The following is a 13,419-nucleotide window of genomic DNA, read 5'->3' as shown; positions in this document are numbered from 1 at the left end:
GACGGTCCCTTAGAGAGCATACCCTCCTCCTTCAAGGGCGGCCTAGACTCTGAGAACAAAAGATGGAGGTATGCAGAGAAGGGGGCTGGGCCGGCCAGAGCAGGCAGTGGGAAAGGGAGACAGATAAGAGGTTGAGGGCTAGATCTGGAAAAGCAACACAACAGAAGCAGGAAAAGTGTGGGAGACAGAAAAGTCGACCATCAGCAAAATCTAATATCCAAGAATTGCACTGGTCAGCCAGAGAGGAAGGAGGTAGTCGGGGGTGGGGGTGGAGAAGAGGGGAGGGAAAACAAGGGAAGGAATAAAGGAGGCTGGACATAAATTATTTCAGGTAGAAAGTTCCATAAATCCTAGAGATCCAGGAACTATCACATTTTGCGGCAGGAAAATGGAAAAGTCCAGTACTCTGTACTGTCCTTTTTCTCTCAGAAATCCATGGGAGCCATGACCAATAAAATGAAAGGTTTCCTGGGGCCTGTGCAGCTAAGGGACTTATGGAAGTACATGCTGGCTACTAGGTGCCCATTACACAGTGACTGTTTGGGCACTGAGCACCTCAGGGCTCCCCTACACAAATGGGAGTCGGGAAATCTGGACCAACCAACCTCTGGAATTCAGTCAGAACCACAGAAACCTCAGGATCCAACTCTTCAGCAGAACGTGCAACACCCAAGTTGGCTCTTCCCATGTCCGCCTTCCCAGTGGGAGTATCTTCTAGGGCCATCTATCTGAAGTGTAGGAAAACTGATACTATTTTCTTGCCAAAAAGTAGATCTCAGCTAGAAAGCTTTTCATAAAAATATTTATTAAATGCATTACTGCATGTGGCCTCAATTGTGTATGGGCTGTTAAAGGCTTGAGTGCCTGGCTAAAACCAGGAAAACTGTTGCCCCCTTTTTCATGTTTGTAGAGCAGCTACTACTGCTCATAGTTGGGCCAGTATGGCTTGTAAAAGAGGGAGTAAATACTCCAGAGCAAGATTCTGCTGAACTGGAATGGAGCTGGGGGTGAGGGGACTGAGTCAACCCTTCCAGGCAGTGGTTTTATAGCCCGTTCTTCTTGGTGTCCACCCTTTTGCCCTGATGGGGAACATAAGGCTTTCTTCTGGCAGGGAAGACACATCCAGGTACTAGAAAAGAAAGCCAGAGACAGGCTTGGGAAGGGAGACAGGAGTTGCTTTTTTTATTGACTTGGTCCTGGGTTTTGTAGTAGAACCCCTTTGGGTTTAAGAGCATTCTGCTGCTTCCTTTTTTCTTCCTGCAACTTCTCCTGCTGTCTGAGCTGCCATGCCTGTAATCCAGCATCCATTTCCTGTGACAGCAGTACAACTCGTCTCTGAAACAGACAGGAAAACAGTGTGGATAACATCTGGGGCTTGAGCTCTGCACCATATATCCTTTCATTCACAGATCAAAGTCAGGTTTCGGCTGGAAAGTGACACCACTGACTGGGGAAGGGGTGGAACCAGGTCCTGGGCTGGCAAGCAGGAGGAAGGAAGCAAAGTGGGTGTCTATCATTGGTTCCTGCCTTAGGAGTGCCCCAGTCTATTCTCCCTTCTCACAGTACTGTTAAAACCTTCAGTGCATAAAACCTCCAAGTGAGGGGTACGTGTCAGCTTAGGTGCCAACTCAGGACAAAGTACAATTTAAATGTTCTCCAGCCAGTTACAGTTTGTCCTGGCTGGAGATCTAGCTACTCACCGCAAACTTTTCCCTTTGGGCTTTTCTTCGAAGCTGGCCTTTCATTGGAGGAGCAGGGCGGCCATCTGCAGATAGAAGTGAAAGGAAAGGCAAGTGTTAGAGCCTACAGTACCCTGGCCAAGTGGCTGTGACAGCAAAAGAGGGAAGAACCAATCTCAAGCTCCTCTCTTCTATTTCATACCCACTGTAGCTTCATTCCCCTAGAACACTTCCTTCATCTTCAATGGTGAAGTATGCCAGAACCACCGAGAATAAGCTCCAAGGCATGTTCCTACTCTACTTACCCATCATTAGCCTAGAATTCAAGGTCCTTTGTGATGCTGAATCTCCTGTTTTATCTTCAGATACACTCCACTCAAGCAATTGGATTACTGTTCTACTCACCACTGAGTCCTTGCTGAATTCTATTCACTCCATAATGAAATATCCTCTTTTCCTTTCCTTTCAGCCAAATTCTCATTCTTAGGCCTAACCCCAGCCCTACTTGTCCCAGAAACCCTTCTCTAACCTCTTCAACTCTGTCACTCTCTTCTGAAAGAAATGCATCTCCATCATTTAATATTTGTCTATTTGGGGACATTTAAGGACTATATGCAGGTCAGGAAGCAACAGTTAGAACTGGACATGGAACAACAGACTGGTTCCAAATAGGAAAAGGAGTACATCAAGGCTGTATATTGTCACCCTGCTTATTTAACTTATATGCAGAGTACATTATGAGAAACGCTGGGCTGGAAGAAGCACAAGCTGGAATCAAGATTGCAGAGAGAAATATCAATAACCTCAGATATGTAGATGACACCACCCTTATGGCAGAAAGTGAAGAGGAACTAAAAAGCCTCTTGATGAAAGAGAAAGAGGAGAGTGAAAAAATTGGGCTTAAAGCTCAACGTTCAGAAAACTAAGATCATGGCATCTGGTCCCATCACTTTATGGGAAATAGATGGGGAAACAGTGGAAACAGTGTCAGACTTTATTTTTTTGGGCTCCAAAATCACTGCAGGTGGTGACTGCAGCCATGAAATTAAAAGACGCTTACTCCTTGGAGGAAAGTTATGACCAATCTAGATAGCATATTCAAAAGCAGAGACATTACTTGGCCAACAAAGGTCCATCTAGTCAAGGCTATGGTTTTTCCAGTGGTCATGTACGGATGTGAGAGTTGGACTATGAAGAAAGCTGAGTGCTGAAGAATTGATGCTTTTGAACTGTGGTATTGGAGAAGACTCTTGAGAGTCCCTTGGACTGCAAGGAGATCCAACCAGTCCATTCTAAAGGAGATCAGTCCTGGGTGTTCATTGGAAGGACTGATGTTGAAGCTGAAATTCCAATACTTTGGCTACCTCATGTGAAGAGCTGACTCACTGGAAAAGACTCTGATGCTGGGAGGGACTGCGGGCAGGAGAAGGGGATGACAGAGGATGAGATGGCTAGATGGCATCACTGACTCAATGGGCATGAGTCTGAGTGAACTCCGGGAGTTGGTGATGGACAGGGAGGCCTGGTGTGCTGCGATTCATGGGGTCGCAAAGCGTCGGACACAACTGAGCGACTGAACTGAACTGAACTGAAGGGCTTCCCTGTAGCTCAGACAGTAAAGAATTTGTCTGCAATGCAGGAGACCTAGGTTTGATCCCTAGCTCAGGAAGATCCCCTGGAGAAAGGAATGGCAATCCACTCCAGTATCCTTGCCTGAGAATCCCATGGACAGAGGAACCTACTACTTGGGGACATTTACTGTACTACTGATTATTTTTAGTCTTATTTATCTATCTCAAATTCTTCTGGAAAGGGGCAGAGCATTGAAATATTAATTAATCTTTAAAATATCATGCTTTGTTTTACCAGCTCAGACTTTAAGTTCCTTAAGATCAAGGACTATATCCCTTACTTTCACTGTAATATAAATAGTGTAGGCACATAATAAACATCTCATAACCATTTGCTGGAAAAAAGAAAAATGCAATATCTTCATCTCAAGTAGTTTATAATGGAGAATAAAGGGATACTTTCTACAAAGAGAGTGAAAATGCTGCCAAAGTTCAAAGGCAAGACAAATAAGAGATATTATTCATCAAGAAAGGGAACCAATACTGTGTACATCAGGTGTTTGACATTGGATGTTTTATTTTCTCCTTACAAGAACCACCTGAGATAGGTATCCTTTTACAGAAGTGGAAACTGAGATACAATTAAGTAACTTGTCCAAGACCATAAAGTTACCAAGTAGAGAAGCAAGCCTGGATTAAGAATCAATTGTAGGACTTTCCTGGTGGTCCAGTGGTTAAGAATCCTATTTCCAATGCAGGGGACACGCTGTGGGGCAACTAAGCCTGTGCTGTGCCACAACAGGAGCTAAGATCCCACGTGTCTTGAGGCCAAAAAACAAAAACAAAAAAACCGCCAAGACATAAAAAAACAGAAACAGTATTGTAACAAATTCAATAAAGACTTTAAAAATGGTCCGCATTAAAAAAATCAATTCCAGAGTCCTTCCAATATCTCAAGAAATCCTAGACTTCCTACAGTAAATAACAAGTAGAAAAAATCACCATCCTCCGCAGCCACCACATATCTGATTAACCCTGATTAACCCACCACATATCTGATTATATAGGTTTATATCCCTATAAATGGCAACCCTCTTCAGGACTCTTGCCTGGAGAATTCTAAGGACAGAGGAGCCTGGCGGACTAGAGTCCATGGGATCGCAAAGAGTGAGACAAGACTGTGCAACTGACTTTCACTATTTCTTTTTCATACTCCTATAAACTATACTCTGTGCTGTTGAAGGGGGCCTGCCTGGTCTCTGCCCAGTTCTAGTCTTGGCTTTGCTATTACCTAGCTGTGTGCTCCCAGGCAATTTTCCCACCTCTGAACTGAAGTTCCAATGGAGTGGGGAATGGCTTCAGCTTTTCTAAGGTCCTTCTTTTTTAGGGCGTTTTTTTTTAAAGGAAGAAACTTTTTCCAAAGGGAACCCACCATGCTCTGCCCTCACTCTTCTAAGCCTCTCTCAGAGGATCATTTAGGCAGCCTTTCAAAGAGCTCTCCCTGCATTTGGTAACAAACTCTCAACAATGTACTCCCCACACAGAAGGGCAGTTCTTTGTAATTTTCTAAAAATTTTTATTATTTACTTGGCTGTACCAGGTCTTAGTTGTGGGTGGCCTGCGGCATCTTTAGCTGCTGCAGGCAAACTCTCAGTTGTGGCAGGTGGGATTTAGCTCCCCGATCAGATCGAACCCAGGCTCCCTGCATTGGGAGCACGGAGTCCTCACCACTGAACCACCAGTGAAGTCCCCTTCCTAACTTCGAAAAATTCACGTCCCTCTTTGACAACACAAAGTCTTGTCTCTCCCCGGTGACCCCCTAAATAAGAATTATTTTCTGCTTATCCCCACAAGCCGAGAGGTTCCGTCCAGCTTTCCTTTCCACAGGGGTAGTTTAATTCACAAAGTAAACAGCAGGGCTTCTTCCCTTCCAACTCCAAACATAAAGTTCATTAAGCTGTCCGTTCAGACACACCTCCACTTTGACACTCCTTCCCCCCACTCCCAGCTCCGCTACGTCCAGGGGCGTTCCCTCAGGGTGAAAATCTCCGAAGTGGAGTTAACTGTCAGATCAGCGCTCACCCGCGTACGACCAGTCTGGGAGCTCCGTAAGGGGCCCATAGCCGGAGGGGTTGGCAGCAAGGCCCTGCCTGGATGGAGAAAAACAGTTCGGTGAGGATTCAGGCCAACTTCTGGCCCCCCAGTTTCTTCCCGACGGGCACTCACCGGAGTCGCCACTGGCTGCCTGCCCGAGCCGCGGAGCCGCAGTGCAGTCTCCGGACACCTGCTGGGAAAACGGGGCAGAGCTGGGAGAGAGGCCGCGCAGCCAGCCCAGGGATCTGCGGCCCATCCCCACCCCGGGAAACTCCGGAGCCCACCGACCTCACACACACTTACTAGAGAGCAGCATACCCAAAGCGGCCATGCTGAGGCGCAGGAGCCGGAAGTGGGCGTGGCCTCGTTGGCCACGCGCGAAGCTGCGCGGGAAGCAGGAAGTTGCCATCTTGAATCTGGTATTCAAACACGGGCCCCGCCATCTTGGCTCATCGTACGGAAAAGAGGGGCAAAATTGCTTCCAGGGTGTTTTGGAGGAGAGCGGTTGTTCTGAGTATGTGTTCATAGTGTTGGGTACAACTTTGTGGAAGTCGCGTCCTCTCAGACGAAACCGTTCTGAACTGTCTCCCCACAGCCTTCTGTCTCCTTGCCGCGGCCACTAGTCCTTTGAAATTTATCTCAGTTGAGTAACGTCCACGTGACCATGAGGTCTTCTAGCATCTGTCTTCTAGCATCACTGTAACATGTTTTCCTTAGCCAGAGTGAAATCTACAGTGAATCAAAATTAGGGTTTCAGTTCTCACTCATTTATCAAAGTTGAAGAGCTTACATGTGAGGAGCACTGTAGTCAGTGTGGAGAGCAAAGCAAAGGTCCCTCTGCTCCAAGTCTAGAGAAAGAGGACAGTAATCATACACATTACAGTAATATTACAGCTGAGATGAGTACTGGGAAGGGAAGTAGGTGTTGCTTGTAAGCATATGAAAACTTGATCTGGAGTATAGTGTCAAAGAAGGCTTTCTTGAGGAAGCTGAATTGGCGCTAAGCTCTGATTCCATTTTTATAAAGCTACCACCACACATTGTGTAATATCCATGCGAAAGCCTTGTGAGGCAGGTACTAGTAAGTGGCAAACCCAGATCCCGTGGCTTCTTTCTTTTTTTATTTTAAATCACTTACAGACATACTTTTATTGTGCTTTGCAAGTACTGCATTTTTTACAAATTGAAGGTTTGTAGCAACGTTGCATAGAACGTCTTATCAGTGCCAGGTTTTTCAAAGAGCATTCATTCACTTTGTGCCTTTGTGTCATGTTTTGGTAATTCTTGAAGTATTTCAAGCTTTGGTATTATTGTTAAGGTGAACTGTGATCAGTGATCTTTAATGTTACTCTTGTAATTTGTTTTGACATTTTTTAGCACTTTTTCAATTAGTGTTTTTTTTTTTTTTTAAGACATAATGATAGGGAGAGAGTGATGGACAGAGAAGCCTGAAGTGCTGTAGTTCATGGAGTTGCAACAAGTCGGACACGACTGAACAATAACAACAAATGCTGCTGCTGCTGCTAAGTCGTTTCAGTCGTGTCCGACTCTGTGCGACCCCATAGACGGCAGCCCACCGTCTGCCAGGTGGGCTCTCCCGCCCTTGGGATTCTCCAGGCAAGAACACTGGAGTGGGTTGCCATTTCCTTCTCCAATGCATGCAAGTGAAAAGTGAAAGTGAAGTCGCTCAGTCGTATCCGACCCTCAGCGACCCCATGGACTGCAGCCTACCAGGCTCCTCCGTCCATGGGATTTTCCAGGCAAGAGTACTGGAGTGGGGTGCCATTGCCTTCTCCAAACAACAAATGCTAGTCACACTTAATAGACCGTAATATAGTGTAAATGTAATGTTACATGTACAGGGAGACTGAAAAATTCATGTCATTCTCTTTATTGTGATATTTCTTTTATTATGGTGGTCTGAAACTGAACCTGAACTATCTTGAGGTATGCCTGTACTTACCCTGGGGAAGTCATTTATCTTTAATTTCTTCATTGACAAAAAAGCTGAATATATCACATTTATGAAAACATTTAGAAAATGATAACGTAAGTGAAAGTGCTATAAAAATGGTGAAGCTTTTACAGAAGTGTCCATTACTCTTGTGCTAGGCTAGACACTTAAATACATGCTGACTGGGGAAACCTGAGGGAGTGGTGTAATGGTCTATCTGGAAGTTTATCATTTCCTCCTGCAAGACTGGGAAGTTTTTCCACAGGAGGTGGCTCTGAACTGCACTTTGAAAGAGGGGAAGGGTGGATCCTGGTTTAAGAAGTAAATGGCAGCTGTTTGGATAACAATAAGAATGGTACAGGGGAGGGATGAACTAGAAAAAAGGATGAGAATAAAATAACCTTGGCTATAAGCCAATGGATGGACCCAAAAACTTAGCAAGGAAAGTAAGACAATAGAGTACTACTACCATTTTACATTTGTACACTTAATTTTCAGTTATCAAAACACTTCTGTATAAATGATATAAGCACTTCTATTTAAAATTTCATAATAAACCTATAAAGTAGATAAGACAGATCAGGAAGCAGTCACTATGGAGATTGCTTGTAATTTTCAGAGATCAGGAAATTGAACCAAAATGTGGATGTGGATTTATTTTACAGTTGCAACAGTGACTGAGTAACACCTTTCCCAAGCCAGCCTCCATGTGTCTTTGACTGGTTCTGAGAGGCAGCTGAGGCAGACAGCACTGAAATCCCATTACCTAATTTACAGTTGGAGAATCAAGTAGTAGAAACCAAGGACTGGAAAAATAAAATCGGTGTTAACATTCAAGATTCATAGGAAAGCAGGCTGGCACTACCATCAACACTATATAAAGAAGTTAAACCAGCAATACTCCTGTCTTCTAGTAACTCATACACTATGGGTATAAAATCATAGAAAAGGCCACATGCATTAAGGTGAACTGATAGTGTAGATGATAATTTCTCCAAAGACATATGGATAGCTAATAAACACATGAAGAGATGCTCACCATCACTCATTAGAGAAATGCAAATCAAAACTACAATGATAAATCATCTCACACTAGACAGAATTGCCAAAATCAAAAAATCCACAAACAATAAGCCCTGGAGAGTGTGTGGAGAAAAGGGAACCCTCCTGCGCTGCTGATGGGAATATAAATTGATATAGTCGCTATGGAAGACAGTATGGAGATGCCTTAAAAAACTAGGGATAAAACCATCATATGACCCAGCAATACCACTTCTAGGCATGTACCCTGAAGAAACCAAAACTGAAAAAGACACCCGTACCCCAATGTTCATTGCTGCACTATTTACAATAGCTAAGACATGGAAGCAACCTAGATGTCCTTTGACAGATGAATGGATAAAGAAGTTGTGGTACATATACACAATGGAATATCACTCAGCCATTAAAAGGAACACATTTGAGTCAGTTCTAATGAGGTGGATGACTAGAACCTATTATACAGAGTGAAGTAGGTCAGAAAGAGAAAAATATCATATATTAACACATAGATATGACTTATAGATGGATGGTACTGATGAAACTTCTCAGAGCAGCAATGGAGACACAGACATAGAGAACAGACTTACGGACAAGGGTGGGGGAAAAGAGGGAGAAGGTGAGATGAATAGGGTAGTATGGAAGAATATACACTAACAGATGTAAATAGAAAGCCAATGGGAATTTGTTGAATGACTCAGGGAACTCAAACTGGGGCTCTGTAACAACCTAGACGGGTGGGAATGGGCAGGAGGTGGGAGAGAGATTCAAGAGGGATGGGGCATATGTACACCTATGGTTAATTCATGTTGCTGCTGCTAAGTCGCTTCAGGTGTGTCCGACTCTGTGCGACGCCATAGACGGCAGGCCACCAGGCTCCCCCGTCCCTGGGATTCTCCAGGGAAGAACACTGGAGTAGGTTGCCATTTCCTTCTCCAATGCATGAAAGTGAAAAGTGAAAGTGAAGTCTCTCAGTCGTGTCCGACTCTTTATCGGGTGACCCCATGGACTGCAGCCTACCAGGCTCCTCCGTCCATGGGATTTTCCAGGTAAGAGTACTGGAGTGGGGTGCTATTATGTTAACGTATGACATAAATCAAATCAAATTGTAAAGAAATCACCAAAGATAAATGTTAGAAAAAAATGTAGACAGTATGAACTCCACATGCAAAAGTGAACACATGTACTAGTTTAATAGCTGAGGGAGTCGAGGAGCCAGGGCTGGAGGATTTCAGGGCAGGATGGGAAGCTAAATCTGAAAAACTGGGGAATGTGGGGGTTGGGGGTGGGGGAAAGGTCTTTGGAAGGAAGATAAGTTCAGCCTTTGACGTGGTTAGAGTGATGTGGCAGGGGGACAATCTGTGGGTTGTAAATAGCAGGAAATAGGTGTCAGGATTTTGAGAGGGAGAGAGAAAGAGAACTCCAGGTGCTGACAGCTAACATCATCAGCATTCTCAGGGACCTTATGGAACCCTGTTGGGCGGAGAGGGGTTTGGCACTTGGACAGCACTCCTCAGTGACTTCACCAGACTCTAAGCCACAGGAAAGCGGCTTCATCATCCCCTAACTCAATGTCTTTCAACCTCTGGACTTCATCTGGCAAAGGCTGGAGGTAACAATGGTGAGAAATATCAGGAATTTGAGCTCCGTGTCTTTCCCCTTAAAAGTCCTTTGCCTCTCAAGGGCATCACACTATGGCCTGTATTTGGCGTTAACATTTTGTTTAACCACTGATGTTTTTGTCCAACACATTTATTCAAATATCGTTCTGTCAGGTCTGTATACAGTAATTTCTGTACAAGTGCACTGAGAATTTTGGTTCTTTTTAAACCGTTGTGATAAGTAATGATGACTTTGGAGAAAAAACATAAGTAAGGCTGACTCTGGGTGGCTAATTCCACCTCATTTTGTAACCTCTTCCCCTTTCAGCATTCGGTGACTAAATTCTAAGATTGAAGAAGAGCGAACTACTTGGGAAGTGTCTTGTTTCACATTCCTTCTTAGGACAGCTCAACAAAGATCTAAATCACTGTCACTCTATGCAAGAACTGTGGGAACGGACAGTTATAAACCACCCACTCACACAATACATAGCTTTGCGTATTGTTTCCTTATTGCTTATATAATCTATCGTAACATATTCCTTTTCTTTTACCTTGCTGTCAAATCCTTGCTCATTCAGTATAGGCTAAATTGTGTGTTAAATGACCCAGCTTCAACATGGGTAAATTATAACCTCAGGGCTACCCTTTTTTTTTTTTTTTCTTGCCTTGTCCCGGGGAAGTCTCTTACATGTGCCTTTCCACCAGACAGGTCTTGAAGGTGGTTGGTTCGCTATGAATCTCTGCAGCGAATCTTTGGCTTTAAAAGATGCCAAAGCTGGACTGTCCATAAGGTATACAAAAGGAAATTGTATTATTTACAAGTCATCTTTTAGTTTTAATACGTGGTGAAACATTTCCAGATTCCTTTCCTTGAATTAGCCCAGCAACTCCCTCTTTTATTGGGTCCAAGAAAGGTGCGGTGGGGACTCCAGCCTCTGCTCGGACATCTTTGGTTACATGCTGCCTCCTGGCGGCGGCTCTACGGCCTGACACCTTCCAGCCGGGGGGAGACCACTTGCTTTAATTTGGGATCTCGAAGCTGACGCAACAGCTTCCCCGAGGGGGCGGAGAGTTGAATCGCCCTTCCGGGAGACCCCCTCCCCTGGCTCCTAGCGGGAACGTCTCCCTCCCTTCCCCCACGGGGCTTTGCGGTCCAGAGTCCCTCTGGAGTTTCAGCCGAAAACGTCTCGGGGCTGGAGGCAGGGCTGCCAGGGTTTGGGGCTCTCGCCCAGACCCACCTTGGGCCGACGAGCTCGAGCTGGATTGGGAGGGAGGGAAGAGGAAGCTGAGCGCTCGTGGGGCGGAGGACGCCTCTAAGGGTATCCGCGGTCATTTTCATTTCCCAAGGGCAGCGCAGCTCTGGCTGAGCGAGGACAGGGCAGGGGAGCGGGTTGCGAGGCCTCTCGGTTCTCGAACATTTGCGATCTTCGACTGCACCCACCACAATCTCCCCCACCCCACCTCTAGCGCCTCCTGCAGCCCGGGGAGGGGCGGGGGCTGCTTGGCCAGGTGGAGGGAACGAAGGGGTCCAGGTGTAGTGAGGCCCTGGTGCCCCAGCGCAGAGCCCGCCTCGGCCTCCGCAGCCAGATCTGGACACCGGGTGCTAACCGAGCTCTCCAGAGGGCTTTGGGGACTGGCGGTGGCTGGGTCGGGGTTGGGAAGGCGAGACCTTGGGGCTGCAGATACGGAACCGTGGGCCGAAAGAGGGAAGTAACGGGAAACGACTGGGACGACGTCAAGGGGCGGGGCCGGCGAGCGAGGCTGGGGGGCAGAGTGGGAGACCCGGGCAAAGGTGAGCGCGGCGCGCCGGCCCGGCGCGGGCGGAGGGGAGAGGGGGAGGGGCACGGGGCTCTGCGGGGGCGGGTCTGGGAAAAGAGTTCCCGCTGAAGGGTTTGCGGTTCCACTCGAACCCACCTGCATCTGCGTGAACCTGAGCACTCGCCTCACTCCGCCTTCGTCCCCTCTGCCCTTTCACCGCTTCGCGGACGTCGCGCCTTGTTCTCGCCGCGCCCAGACCGGCCACCTGAGCTGGGTGTGGGACTGCAGCACAGAGCTTCCGATCGATCGGGGAAGGCGCGTTAATGAGGTGCTTTTTGTCTTTGTTTTCCCGTTGATGAAACAGAAAGTCCCTTTCAAACCATTCTAGGCCTCCCAGTAAAACTGAGAAAACTATACTTTTTCCTTCCCTTCAACCCATTACTATCAAAAAGAGCAGATACTTTTCAAAGTTGCTTGGGAGCCAGGCCAGCAGCAGCATAGGAGGGCCTGAAGAGCAAGTGCAAGACATTCCCGGAGTTCAACTTGGAAACCAGTCTAGGAAGAAAGGCATCATTCATCCAGTTATTCTTCCAGCAAACCCTTTTTTGTCTACACGGACCCTGCGCTGGGGGTACCGGTGAATGAAGACGCTGTGGTGGGGCTGCGTTCTAGTGGGGGAAGCGACAACAAACAAACTCCAGGTGGTAGCCAGTGCCTTTGAAGAAAAGTCAGGCATGGTGAAGGGGATGGAGATTGGCTGAAGGAAGAAGCTACTCCTTCAGAGACTCCTCAGGGAAGGTCTCTTGAGAGTGCGGTTTAAGCACACTGAATGGAATGAGTGAGAGAAGGAGCAATATCATGGGGAAGAATGTTCCAGGCCAAGGGAACAGCAAATGCAGACGCCTTGAGATGTCAGGGCTTGTGTGGCAACAGCAAGGGGGGCCAGCATGGCTGGAGTGAGGGGAGGAAAGTAGGGGCCAGTGTCAACAGGGGCAGCCTTAGGACTGTCTTCCTAGCATTTCCCTCATTTACAACTTGTACCTGAATCCAGGGTGGGATTAAGGTGCAGGCCAGCTGGGCAAGCAGCCTGGGTCTAAAAGAGCACTGAATTATCCTGGAGTAATTCAGACTTTTGGAGCCAATGAGCTCTGATTTCTGTCTGTTGGTGAAGTGTAAGTTGGCTCCCTTCCACTGAAGAATCCTTGATGACTGCTTACCTAGACCACCTGTCTCTAGAATAATTGTTAAACATGCAGGTACAGGTATTAATACAAGTTGCCTAAAGGCAGTGGTCACAGCTGGAATTTGGAAAATGCTGCACCTCGCTGTGAAGTGCCACTCCCTGAGACTTGTGCTATTGTCTACATTCAAAATCATTTGATATGCCTACCAAGAAACTGCTTCAGAAAACTGCATGTAATGAATTCATGCCTTAAACTCTACTCTTGAATAGAAAGAATGAGGCTTCCAATTTTTATTCCGTCGGTATTCCCCCACTTCTGCTAAGTAAACATTCAACAGATATTTAAATAATCTTGGTTTGAGGGGGTGCCAACTCATTAGATTGCCCAGGGTGCCAGGGCTTACTCTGGTCCACTTGCCTGGCTCTTACCTGGGTTGCCACGTATCACCTGAACCAGTTGGGGACCTGTGGTGTGAGTAGGTTTGCTTAGTGTCTGGGTGTGTGCGTGGCTGTGCCCCCTACAACTGACCTTCCTTGG

At 46.5% G+C, this 13,419-nt stretch overlaps 2 protein-coding genes across 14 annotated transcripts in view; one reads left to right on the top strand and one right to left on the bottom strand.

Annotated features, from left to right (window-relative positions):
• SLC7A7 (solute carrier family 7 member 7) overlaps positions 1-13,419 on the top strand; it is an 85,529-nt gene that overhangs the window by 36,311 nt on the left and 35,799 nt on the right. The window contains exon 1 of one of the 4 annotated variants that reach the window (XM_086322328.1): positions 11,620-11,732. The exons of 1 other annotated variant lie outside the window; for it this stretch is intronic. The gene's annotated coding sequence lies outside the window, so the exon portion shown is untranslated. Of the gene's footprint in view, positions 1-11,619; positions 11,733-11,886; positions 12,027-13,419 lie in introns of those variants that run through there. 2 more of the 4 variants (XM_086322326.1, XM_086322331.1) reach the window with 2 other exon arrangements.
• On the bottom strand, positions 1,155-11,981 carry MRPL52 (mitochondrial ribosomal protein L52). Of its 10 annotated transcripts, none has more exons than XM_086322350.1 (6): positions 11,855-11,981; positions 5,648-6,073; positions 5,477-5,537; positions 5,333-5,400; positions 1,701-1,765; positions 1,155-1,335 (listed from the first exon to the last, which is right to left on the bottom strand). In XM_086322350.1, the coding sequence occupies exons 2-6, from the start codon at positions 5,868-5,870 to the stop codon at positions 1,183-1,185; spliced, it is 570 nt and encodes a 189-aa protein (XP_086178476.1). In that variant the 5' UTR covers positions 5,871-6,073; positions 11,855-11,981; the 3' UTR covers positions 1,155-1,182. The 10 variants fall into 10 exon arrangements, with proteins under 10 accessions (XP_086178476.1, XP_086178479.1, XP_086178483.1 ...); XM_086322353.1 differs by having other exon boundaries at positions 5,477-5,534; positions 5,663-6,073; positions 11,855-11,956; XM_086322357.1 differs by lacking the exon at positions 11,855-11,981 and having other exon boundaries at positions 1,694-1,765; positions 5,477-5,534.

The sequence above is a fragment of the Bos grunniens genome, chromosome 10 (genome assembly GCF_055505025.1).
Source record: "Bos grunniens cultivar Pamir isolate PY7600 chromosome 10, Bosgru_T2T1.0, whole genome shotgun sequence".
In the NCBI taxonomy this organism is placed as follows: Eukaryota; Metazoa; Chordata; class Mammalia; order Artiodactyla; family Bovidae; genus Bos; species Bos grunniens.
Note: the sequence above shows the minus strand (reverse complement) of the source record. Positions and strands in the feature narration are given on the sequence as shown.